The 13,361-nt window shown below is 39.1% G+C and overlaps 1 protein-coding gene across 1 annotated transcript in view; it reads right to left on the bottom strand.

The window, feature by feature from the left end:
* Window positions 1-2,273: 2,273 nt before the first annotated feature.
* Window positions 2,274-13,361, bottom strand: part of LOC117712543 (uncharacterized) — a 55,996-nt gene continuing 44,908 nt past the window's right edge. The window contains exon 4 of the mRNA XM_076937863.1: window positions 2,274-12,068. Within this exon, the coding sequence (XP_076793978.1) occupies window positions 10,457-12,068 (1,612 nt within the window). The 3' untranslated portion in view covers window positions 2,274-10,456. The remainder of the gene's footprint in view (window positions 12,069-13,361) is intronic.

Genomic DNA, 13,361 nt, shown 5'->3' with positions numbered 1-13,361 from the left:
GAAAGGAAGGAGGGAGCTGTCTTCCTTTGAGAGTAGTTTCTGCTGGGCAGTGGTAGATACTTTAAAAACAGACAGGGAAAAGTATAAGAAGACACAGGGAACTCAAAGTGTAGATTAAATGTCATGTCAGCATCATGTACCCATGTCTTTCATGGATGCCATGCAATAAATTCCCAGACAAAATAAAGACATTTTATAATATCTACATTTCCTCAATATTGGGAGATTTAAGCTCAACTCCACAATAACAGCTGTATATTCCAAGTCATTGTACCTAAAAGCTATGAGGAAAGTACCATCAAATTTTATAAAATAGTCTTTGTTTTAAAAAGTGAATGAGAATCTACTGAATTCTTAGTGAAGTTTTCTACTGATGCCAGTGAGAGGTGGAAGGAAATAATAGCAAGCAGGGAACTCTTGACACAGAAGCACTCACTGTAGAGTTTCTGGAATGTGTCTTCTGCTTCCTGCACAGGCTCAATGATAAAAGCTCTCAAGGTCATTACTTCATTTCTTCACTGTGTGGTACTGGATTCTGGAAGTGATTGGAAGCATCAGGACAGCAGAAGGCCACAGAGACAGGACCTGACACACAGTGATCACTTTTGTTTCTTCTGAGTTCATGCTGAGGCTGTTAGGAGGGTCTGTTTCAGAGTTGCTCTCCTGGGGTTTGGTTCTCACACCTGGTCAAGTCATTACCACCCCAAAACAGAGGAGGACAGTTGAGTAGAGAGACAAAACTCAGTAAAGTCTTTGCTGAACATACATGAGCACCTACTCAACACCAGCATGCAGGCAGCCACAACTGTAACTGTAATGCTGGCAAGGTGCAGACTCTTGGAAATCACTGGCCTATTAACCTGGATAATCACTGAGTACAAGAGAGAGACTAGTCTCATAAATAAATACATTTTCTTAGAGTAGGTTTTATAGCTGTGAAGAGGCATTATAACCAAGAACTCTTACAGAGGACAACATTTAATTGGGGCTGGCTTACAAGTTCACAGGTTCAGTCCATTATCAATTAGCAGGAGCATGGTAGTGTCCTTGCAGGTTCTCAGGAGGAGTTGACATTTTTACATCTTGATCTCAAGTGTGTTAGGAGAAATCTACCACTTCTGCACTGATCAGAGAGTCAAAGCCCACCCCAACAGTGATGCACTTCCCTCAACAAGGCCACACCTCCTAATAGTGCTACTCCCTCTGTCAAGCATATGAAACCAAAATAACAATCTTCATAAAATTTCTATATACATAAAATTATTTGAACGTGCAGCCAAATGTAGTGGTATTTTGCTTTAAATCCAGCAGGTGGGATGCAGTCAGAAGAACATGGATTTCAGGCAAGTTTGTCCTGAGGTTATAAGACACTATCCCAGTAAATTAAGAAAAGATAGCTGGGCAGTGGTGGTGCATGCCTTTAATCCCAGCACTTGGGAGGCAGAGACAGGCAAATTTCTGAGTTTGAGGCCAGCATGGTCTACAGAGAGAGTTCCAGGACACCCAGAGCAACACAGAGAAACCATGTCTCAAAACAAACAAACAAACAAACAAACAAAAAAAACCCAAAAACCCCAAAAAAACAAAAACAAGAAAATATAAACTGACTGAGGTGTGGGTGGGTACAAGGCCTGAATAGAGAATATACAGTAGGTGGCAGGCATGAGCTAGGAGTTCTCTGCATCTGTGCCCAAGCCTGAATCCCTAGGGAGTGGAGAATATCAATGGGGTGGGGTGGTTCATGTGAGCAGGAAGCAGCAGAACTGAGGTAAATTGAGACCTAAATGGAAGAGAGGAAGGAGGATGAAGGTTAGCTACCTGAGTACTAGCCTACAGTTCCACCTGTGGGTCTTTGCTGGAGAGATTCTGTGGTCAGCAGAGTCACAGAGGACTGGGAAGGTCTAGAAAAAAAAACTGAAAGGGGAAAACAAGAACACTGAGTCTGTACTAACAGCCAAACTGGATACTTTGTTACATTCTATATCAATGTTTAACATGTTTGAAAACACTCATATTACTGATGACTACTTTTCTTTCATAGAAAAGATTGAAGAAGTTATAACAGTAAATTGTAGAAATGTGGGGACGAATCTCGCGGGCAGGGGGAAGGGAGGGAGTCCGGCGACAGAGTCTCATGGCGGTCCGGCACCGGCGCCGCCAGCGGAGGATCTCACATTCACACAGCTGTCGGTGGGCTGGCCGGCGGCTGCATCGGCAAGGTTCCAGGGTTCCAAAAGCTGGGAATCAGGCAGAGAGACCATGGACACGTGGAGTCCGGTTTTCCAAAGCTTTTATTGTTCATGACATGGTGAATGGATGCAGGTGCTGTGCGCTTCCCCCCTCAAAGGCCAGGGGAGACCAGTCTTATAGGGAAGAGAGAAAGGGGAGGGAATAACTTAATTAGCTACGCCCCTGGCCTTTTGATAATTCATTAATATTTAAATCTCTGGAGGTGGAGACTTGTTAGTCACACACTCTACCTGTCCTACGTGACCAAAGGTAACAGATTAAATGGAGTTACCTCGTCCAAGGCCCAACATAGAAATACAAGAGATAGACCTGTGAAGGTACAGATACAGCAGCTAGTAACAAATAGCCCATAATCTCTAGGACTGCAAAGGATCTTGGGAACTAGTACATCTGGGAGTGGGCAATTATTCCAAGAGGTAGTTTGTACAGATACTAAGCCCAAATATCCTGGAGGTTACATGACTTTTCACATTCAGGGTTTACCTGGAAATGTTACAAGAGCCATTTCATATCACAAGAATCCTGTCTTTTTCATTATAACTATAACCAAAGCCCCCAGTTAAGAGTCCTGACCCATTACATCACCACAGATAAGTATCCATTTGTAGTGGCTAGTTTTATGACAACTTGCCACAAGCTACAGTCACCAGAGGCAGGAAACTCAATTGAGAAAATGCCTCCATAAAATAGATGTAGGACATTTTCTTAACTAGTGGTTGATGGGGGAGGTCCCAGCTCATTGTGGTGGTGTCATCCCTGAGCTGGTGATCCTGGATTCTGTTAGAAAGCAGGGTGAGAAAGCCATGTGAAGCAAGCCAGCATGTAGCACCCTCCATAACCTCTCCATCAGATGCTGCCTCCAGGTTTCTGCCCTGATTTAGATCCTGCCCTGACACCCTTATGTGATAAACAGAGCAATGCTTAAGTGTAATCTCAATAAACGCTTTTCTCCCCAACTTGCTTTTTGGTTACATATTTTTTGTTGAATCAACAAATATTCTGAGACACTCACCATAAATCCTACTTAATGAGCTGATTGAGGATGTTTTTATAGTCACTCTATGTATGGGTTTTCATTTGTGTTTGTTTTGAGGTAGTGTCTTTTGTAGCCCATGTTAGTTTCAAACACATTATACAGCTGAGAATGACTTTGGACCTGGTCTTCCTACCAATAATCAAGAATATATTAGCTATTACTTTTGGAGGATGATAGTTAAAAAATTCTCAATTTAAAGATGAGAAAATTCATACTGATGAATGTAAGATTATCTAGGACAAATTCCCCTTTCACAGGTAAAAAAAATTTGATTAATTATCTTTCATCACTATTATTGATCAGATGATCTAACATGTAATAATTACTAAACTTAGTTTGGGGCTTGGTGTCTATAATTTAGTTTGTTGTTATTTTCTGTTTTTCTTTCTTTTTTTATATCATTGGTTTTACAGGATGAGAGATACCAAATACCAAAATACTTCATTATATACTTTACATAAAAATTTTGTTTCATAATTATAATTTTTATCTTCTAAAAATATACAATTCCATATTTTGATGGTTTATATATGTTTGGCTAAAAAATAGGGACATGTGGTGGAGTTGGAGTACATGTGTCACCGTGGGTGTGGCTTCAACACCCTCATCCTAGATGCATGGAAGCCAGTATTCTGCTAGCAGCCTTCAGATGAAGATGTAGAACTCTTAGCTCCTTCTATATCATGTCTGATGGATGCTGCCATGTTCCTGACTTGATAGTAATGGACTGAACCTCTGATCCTGTAAGGCAGCCCCAATTAAATGTTGGCTTTATAAGAGTAGCCTTGGTCATTATGTCTATTCACAGTAACTAAACCCTGAGTAAGACACATATATACTGCATTTCAGCCATTCCCCCTTTATCCTACCTCTTTCAGCTTCCTTAAAATCCTTTTAAATACAAGTCTCTTTCTCACATTCATATCTTTGGACTTCTCTTGTGACCCACAGAATTTAAACAAAGCTGTCTGTAGGATCCTGGGTTTCAATCTTTCCACTAGAGCCAAGTCAGTTCTAGCCTCTCTCCCATGATCTGCCAGTATCCAGAAGTTCAGTAGAATAAATGATGGGCCCATGGAGTTCCACTCCGTTCTTTCCTGTGCTGGTGAGGAATCCACTCTTGTGCAGTAGCTGTAGAGATGGGAAACAGACCTTGGTTGTCTTGGCTGTGCATGACCACAATATTACATTTCCATTTCTTCTTCTCATCCTCTGGCTCCTGCACTTATTCTCCCCATAATCGACAATGCTATTAGCTGTAGAGGAGGTTCTACAGGTTTCCTGTTTGGAGTTAAGTACTTGGGTGTTCCCTAGCCTTATATTGTGAGCAGACATGAATCTCTGCAGTCACCAAGTTCACAGCATAGGAAACTTCTCTGACTAATGTTGGCTGTAAAACTTATCCATGAATATAATTATAAATAAACAGATGAGAGTTTAAAATCACATCTTTTTAATCACCTGTCAAAAGTTCCTCTCTGGGAATTAAGAAGTTCTAATATCTTAAGCTGTAATAACTGCACATAGGTAATTGTTAAGAGGATAATCATTATACAAGCTAAAGACAGGTGCCTGCCCCCGAAAAAGCCTCACAATGAGAAACCAATACCCTGGATTCCCAAGAACACTTTACCAAGGCTGGAGTGATGGCTCAGCAGTTAAGAACTCTCACTGCTCTTGCAAAGGTCCAGAGTTCAATTCCCAGCAACCACATGGTGGCTCACAACCATCTGTAAGAGAATCTGATGCCCTCTTCTCGTGTGTCTGAAGACAACTACAGTGTACCCATACATAAAATAATTTTAGAAATAGAATTTAAAAATAGCGCATATGTAATTCAACACACACAAAGCTAATATCAAAGTATGTTTAATCACCTTTCTTTCTCTTACAACTCGTGAAACTTCTGTTTATTTAAATGACAGTAGTCATGATGTGATCTATCTATCTATCTATCTATCTATCTATATAATGCAAATCAATTGAAAATAGTTGAATCAGAAGAAGAAGGAAGACCAAAGTGTGGGTGCTTTGGTCCTTTTTAGAAGGAGTATCAAAATACTCTACCAGAGCTCCCAGGGTCTAAGCCTCCAGCCTGAGAACACAAAGGGAGGGACTCATGGCTCCACTTGAATAGGTAATTGAGGGTGGCCTTGTTATGCATCAGTGGAAGTGGAGGGCCATGGTCCCCGAAAGTTTGCATCCCTAGTGATGGGGAATGAGAGAGCAGGGAGGTGGGGTTGGGAGGATTTTGGAAGCATACCCTTTTAAAAATTGGAAGAGTGGGTATGGGATAAGAGTGTTTGGGGGAGAATGGAAGAGTAGATAACAGTGAAAGGTAAATATGTAAAATATCCAATTAAAAAAAAAAGATAATACGTCTGGTAAGAAAAAAAGATAGTTTACTTATTTCAAATGATTTTCAAAAGTTTCCAGGAGATGCTTAATGGCTAAGATCTTATTTTAAGCTCTTCATAAAAGAATTTAAGTCTCTGTTTAATATTCTCAAGAGAGATGTAAATCCTAATTTCCCTCAACAATTAATTGACAAAAGAGGAGTAATTTTACAAAAAGCAAAAAAGCTATCATTAATTGATATATTATATAGATTGATTGTTGGCTGTTTTTTAATAGCCCTTTGATAAAAGAGATTATTAATAAAGATTTATATTTCTTTTAAAAAAAAGAAAATAGTTAAGTCAGGTACCTTAGCTAATGTCAAAAACATTTCAGAGATGTGAAGTTACCATATCCACTTAAAGGAATACAGGACAAAGGCCTAATAAACTTGGAGAGTTTACAGAGTCACACTATGATCCAACTCTGTAGATGTCAAGATCTCATTCATTTTAAATCTATAATGCTGCTCTCTTCAAAAGGCAAAAGCATAGATCAAGTATTGCCACTCCTGAAGTAGAAAATTCCAGCTTCATATTGACACATAGATATTCCAAGGAGATAAAAATTTTGACAGCATTTTCTGACCCAGGAGACAGTCATGCACAAGAACAGAAACATGGAATGATATACCTGGGACCAGAGGAGATCAAGAGTTTCAGGCAGGAGTCTGTGAATTCCTGTCTGATCCTGTACTAAGACTGAAGAGACAATCAATCAAAGTTGCTTAGGTACAGAACATCCCCAGCAGCACAGACTGAGGCTGTGGTAGCAGTGGGCTTGACACAGGTTAGGACAGGAGCTGCTGCTAAGAATTCTGCCTCAGCTACAATTGCTGCCTGTGTCTCTCCATCCCTGTGATTCTCAGTTCCTTTGTATCTCTTAGGATTTAGCAGTTCACAAATCCACAGAAAGAGCAGATTTCTTGCTCTTGAGAGGACAATCTGTGAGAAGGAAGTCTGTGGATTGCCTCCTCATCTTTCTTTTTCCTGTCCATGTTTTCCTGATCAGAAACTGGTGAGAAAGTTGTATGTTGTATTAGAAAGAGGGAAGGCCACAAAAAGGAAGAGAAGTAGTCTCTCCATATATGTTTTCTTATCAGCAATCAAAATGAAAAGCTGCATTATTATATTATTATTATCATCATCATCATATTTTTAAACATCCATAAAAAGATTTAACATATCAGCATATTTTCTTCTAAGCTTTATATCAAAATCATATCAATGAAAACTATAGCAGAAAGTGAAATTATAGCAAGATTAAATCAATGCACATTAATTTTAGTAAAAATTGTGTTTTCATTGTAAAAGCATTAGACTAAAGGGAGATTTCCTATTCAGTGTACTGAAATGTGTTTGTTTCATGGCAGAGAATATATTCTCATAGGACATCTTATACACACACACATACCCACACACACCAAAGAAATACTTTTAATGGGTACAGGCCACTGTCATTCAAATAGTGAATTAATTATGTGCACAATATACTTTGGAGAATTAATAGAAGAGTTAATTTGAAAAATATAAAACATGTATTTCCATGGTCAAGAAATCTGATACATGGGCTGTTCTAATTTTCAATGAATGGCAAATTAAGACTAAATTTGTAAGAGTTTTTTATTGTCATGTAAATAAATAGAGACACTAAGTTAAGTGAACAGGACAAAAAAGTAATATTCTCAATGAGATAGTTGAACCTAATAAAAATAATTTGAAAACCAGCTAATGAGATTTACCAACAAAAACAATAAGATATCTTTTGACAAATATTGAGAGAGAGATTGACATTATTAACATAATAAAACTACTGCAAGAAGAAATCTATGTACAATGACTTCCTTCCTTCTAGGAGCTGCAGCCATACTGCTTACTTCTGCCCTGTTGGACAAGTGGCCATTTCCTTGCCTCCTCCTCCTCAAAGCTACCTGGGCTCAAGTATTACAACCCTGTGCTCCTCATCTCTTGCTACAAATTATCTGCTATGGGTCATTAATTCTCAGTGCCCTCCTATGCTTCTAGGATATGGGAATTGTCACTGGGTTCGAGGTCATTTATTTTTCTACCCTGTTCCCTCTAAGCTCCATTTAGAAGCCCAAGAGATTCCTTAGATGACCCTAAACTTTACTTCTACCCTTACCTCACCCACTTCTCACAGGTGTATTCTTTGTCTCTTCCCCTGTGCCCTTGTGGTTATGGTATGACTATCTCTTCCTCCTTGGAATCAGAAAATCCTAAAACCTCACTTTCTTCAATAAAACACTTGGTTTAATCACAGCTCAATTAAAGGCTCAAGACTCCATACTCAGTTTTCAAATTATGTCATAAGGAAGCCACTCCTGTACTTGCACAAACAAATGATGCTCAAATATCTTATATCTAAACTTTTTCTACTCTAAATTTTAAAGCCTTTTATCTCTAAAGTTTTACCTATTTCCATTCGTTTTATTCTTATCTAATACAATCCATTCTAACTGGAGCTATCCCTCCTTCTAGCACGTCCAGCTCCTGCCCAACTCACCTCTTCCTAAGCATGACTGTCTTATGTCTACCAGAGGAAAAAGCAGGTCTACCAGACACATTAATGAAACACAAGATTAGATAAAAAGAGAACATGCACATTCATTTCAAGCCTTGAAGAGGTCAACTAATAGGAGGGCAGGAGTCCTAAGAGCAGGCAAAAGGGTACAAGAAAATTTCACTCCTACCCTCAGTATTCCTCAACACAGCCCAGAAACAAAACCACCAGCCAACAACCATAGGATACATGCAGTGTACCTAGTATAGACCCATACAGGCTTGAAGATAGTGCTTCAATATTTGGGAGACCCCAGGAATCAAGCTAGATAATTCTGTTGCCTGTGCTCTCATTGTGTCTTTAGACAACTCTGGTTTCCACAATGCCTTCTTCCCCTCTTCTCTGGGGTTCCCCAATCTTTTCAGTAAGAAAAACAATAGACACTGCAAACCTGGCTTCTCTATACCTAGTGTTTAGGTGTGGGTCATTTGTACTACTCCCATGGCCTGCTGAAGGCAGACTTTGTCATGAGAGTTGGTATAACCACCAAACTATGAGTGAGCAGAAAATCACTATGGAAGCTGGGTTTTTGGTTGTCGGAGGGGGCAGTTATGTTTGGTTCTAGTGTATGATTCTGGCTTATCTTGCTTCCAGTTTCTGGTCAAACAGTCAGTGTCAGTTATAGGCTCCTTCTTCTTTCATGTGCCACCAATTAAACCAGTCAATAATTGGCTATGACCAAAAGTGTGCTACTATTGACCCAGCACATCTTGCAAGCAGAAAACATTATAGGCTGAAGGTTTTATTCCAGGGTTGTTTTCCCCTCCCTTCACTTCTCCATACATTTCCCAACCTACCATGGCTACAAGATGACTCCTCTCTCATCTCCTTCAACAAATAGCAGGCCTCTTCTGGATATCAACTGAACAAAACATAGTATGTAAAAATACTAATAGACACAATTACTCATATCAAAGCTAGGTAAGGTAATTAAGTAGGAGGAAAACCATGGGAAGATTAGCCAAAGACACACAGACACACAGACACAGACACAGAAACACACACACACACACACACACACACACACACACACACACACACACACTAATGCCCACAGGGTATCTCTAGTATGATTCCATTCTTGTATTACAAGGAGATGCTGATATGCAAAGGCTTAATCAAGTTGACTGCATTCATAGGGGTTCACTGTAGGAGGAGGTAAGGTGGGAGGAGTAAAAAGAGGAAGAGAAGGAAGAGGAGGAGCTAAGGGAGAGACTGAGGACAGAGGGGTGCATGGAGGCTGATGTTCGCTTGACTGTAGCAGTCAAAGGTAGTTGGTATATCTAGGATGAGTATTGGGTTACACCTCTGATTGTAAAGGTATCTTGTTATTGATCATTACTAAATATATAAGCCTTTGGATAATCTAAGCATTAAAGTCTCATCTATCCTGAACCTGCATAGTTGGCAGGATGGTCTGGGCACTGCCCAGCCTTAGAGAGACAGCATGGAAGATTAGCAAAGCCATCTCCCATGCTGGAGTCTCTGGATGGCTTTTTCTAGCTGCAGTGTCCACGTGGCCTCCGAACAATGAACATGGTGGCTGAGCTAGCCAGAGCCACCACAACTTAGACAGTCGGCTTGTCTGGAGGCCACATTTTAAGTAATTACATCAACAGTTCACTCTAATTTCTGATTTTAATGCCTTTGAAGAACCCCATATGTGCAATAGATTTACAACTTCGGTAATACTCATAGGGTTTTCTCCATGTATGTGATCTTTTATGCCTTTGAAGATGATAGTAGTATGTTAAGTCTTTACAGCACTGGTGAACTTCCTAATGTTTCTCTGCAGTATGTGTTCTTTTACAACCCTGAACATTACTTTTATGTGTAAAGGCTTTACTACACTGATTATATTCACACAGCTTCCCTCCAGTATGTATTTCATCATGTCTTTAAAGACTAGTGTTATGGGCAAAGGCTTTACCACAGTGATTACATGCATTGTTTCTCTCCAATATGTGTCCCTTTATGCCTTTGAGGATCACTATTGTGGGCAAAGGCTTTACCACATTGGTTACATTCATAGGGCTTCTCTCCAGTATGTATTCTTTTATGCCTTTGAAGATGACTGTTCTGTGCAAAAGCTTTACCACATTGTTTACATTCATAGGGCTTCTCTCCAGTATGTATTCTTTTATGACTCTGAAGTTGACTGTTCTGTGCAAAGGCTTTACCACATTGTTTACATTAATAGGGCTTCTCTCCAGTATGTGTTCTTTTATGACTCTGAAGGATACTGTTCCTTGCAAAGGCTTTACCACATTGTTTACATTCATAGGGCTTCTCTCCAGTATGTGTTCTTTTATGACTCTGAAGTTGACTTTTCTGTGCAAAGGCTTTACCACATAGTTTACATTCATAGGGCTTCTCTCCAGTATGTGTTCTTTTATGACTCTGAAGGGTACTGGTCTGTGCAAAGGCTTTACCACATTGGTTACATTCATAGGGCTTCTCTCCAGTATGTATTCTTTTATGCCTTTGAAGAGCACTGTGATGGGCAAAGACTTTACCACATTGTTTACATTCATAGGGCTTCTCTCCAGTATGTGTTCTTTCATGAATCTGAAGATGGCTGTGAGAAGTAAAAGCTTTGCCACATTGGTTACATGCAAAGGGCTTCCCTCCAGTATGTGTCTGTTTATGAATCTGAAGAACACTGTTCTGTGCAAAGGCTTTACCACATTGTTTACATTCATAGGGCTTCTCTCCAGTATGTATTCGTTTATGCCTATGAAGAGTACTGTACCATGAAAAGGCTTTACCACATTGTTTACATTCATGAGGCTTCTCTCCAGTATGTGTTCTTTTATGACTCTGAAGTTGACTTTTCTGTGCAAAGGCTTTACCACATTGTTTACATTCATAGGGCTTCTCTCCAGTATGTGTTCTTTTATGACTCTGAAGTTGACTTTTCTGTGCAAAGGCTTTACCACATTGGTTACATTCATAGGGCTTCTCTCCAGTATGTGTTCTTTTATGACTCTGAAGGATACTGTTCCTTGCAAAGGCTTTACCACATTGTTTACATTCATAGGGCTTCTCTCCAGTATGTGTTCTTTTATGCCTTTGAAGAGCACTGTGAGATGAAAAGGCTTTACCACATTGTTTACATTCATAGGGCTTTTCTCCAGTATGTGTTTTTTTATGAATCTGAAGATGCCTGTGAGAAATAAAAGCTTTGCCACACTGGTTACATGCAAAGGGCTTCCCTCCAGTATGTGTCTGTTTATGAATCTGAAGAACACTGTTCTGTGCAAAGGCTTTACCACATTGTTTACATTCATAGGGCTTCTCTCCAGTATGTGTTCTTTTATGTATTTGAAGATCAATATTTACTGCAAAGGCTTTGCCACATTGGTTACATTCATAGACCTTCCCTCCAGTATGTGTTCTTTTATGACATTGAAGATGACTGCTCTGTTTAAAGGCCTTACCACATAGTATACATTCATAGGGCTTCTCTCCAGTATGTGTTCTGTTATGCCGATGAAGAACACTGTACCACAAAAAGGCTTTACCACATTGTTTACATTCATAGGGTTTCTCTCCAGTATGTGTTTTTTTAGGGCTTTGCAGATGGCTGTGGCATGCAAAGGCTTTACCTCGTGTCTTACAATCACAGGGTTTCTCTCCTATGTGTGTTTCTCTATGCACTTGAAGGCCACTATCATATACAAAGTCTCCAGTAAGTATTCTTTTATGTATCTGAGGATGACTGTGACTTGAAAACACTTCATTACATTGCACACGTCTATAGGATTTCTCTCCAGTGTGAATTCTTTCTTCCATTTGAAGATGCCTGTGACATACAAAATCTTTATCACTTTACATGTATTTAGAAATTTTTTCTACAGTATAAATTCTTTCATGCCTGTGTATGCAATTGGCACTTTTGGAAGTTTTACCCCATGTATTATATCAGTGAATATTTTTATATGTATGAATTATATTTACAGTGCTTTCTAAATATAATGAGAAATCAGATATAACAGGGTTTCATCATTTTGTTTACATCCCTGGTGTTCTCCTTCATTATGGGTTCCATTACATCTTTAAACATACCTGTGATTGTAAAGTCATTTATTTCATGGCTCAAATGCATAACAACCTTTTCTCATATGGTTTTTTAAAACATATTTAAGGAAATGTGAAAGAACTCACAGCTTTTAAAGAATGAGTACAGCCGGGCAGTGGTGGCACACACCTTTAATCCAAGCAATTGGGAGGGAGAGGCAGGCTGATTTCTGTGTTTGAAGCCAGCCTGGTCTACAGAGTGAGTTCCAGGACAGCCAGGGCTACACAGATAAACCCTGTCTCAAACCAGGAAAAAAAAAAAACAAAAAAACAAAAAACAACCACAATGAGTATACCATGTACCATTTGCAAAGTGAACCAGGACAAACAGATAATGTCTACATTACTAATACTCTGAAGAATTTTCTGTACCTTGAGTTTGTTGATTTATTCCCAATGAAGTAGGAAAATCAAGTAACTGAAAAATCATACCAAGTTCGACAAATCTACTCTAAGTGGGAATAACAACATATCCTCTAAATGTTCTGGGAGAGAGAGACATACAGGGTTTCTGTCAATATCTTTAATAATTGGGACCTGCATCCTCTATATAAGATAGAGATAGATAGACAGATCATTAGATAGATAGATGGACATAGATATGCCTGTGCCTTACAATATACCTAGTAAAGGCAGAATAACAAAAAAAGGGTATTTATATTGCATTCACACAGTTTGAATTTTTGTTCTCCAGAGACATATATGGTATTTACATTAAGTTTTCTAAGCAACTTTCTCAACCCTTATGAACTTCCACTATCATGAAACTTAACCACCTTACTACACAGACATGAGTAACATCTGCTTTATTGTGCATTATTTGCTTATGAGAAGCTTTTGGATATATACACATCATACATTCAAAAGGTATACTTTTTGTAATATCACAGAGGTATAAGGCTAAACAGACTGGCAGATCTGCATTTTAGTGTCAATGGGGCTATGCTTGAAATAGTACTATCTGTTAAGGCACTGTTTCCATGTATTCTATATTGAAGAATGCACTGCAAACAGAAAT

The sequence above is a fragment of the Arvicanthis niloticus genome, chromosome 7 (assembly GCF_011762505.2).
Source record: "Arvicanthis niloticus isolate mArvNil1 chromosome 7, mArvNil1.pat.X, whole genome shotgun sequence".
Lineage (NCBI taxonomy): Eukaryota > Metazoa > Chordata > Mammalia > Rodentia > Muridae > Arvicanthis > Arvicanthis niloticus.
Note: the sequence above shows the minus strand (reverse complement) of the source record. Positions and strands in the feature narration are given on the sequence as shown.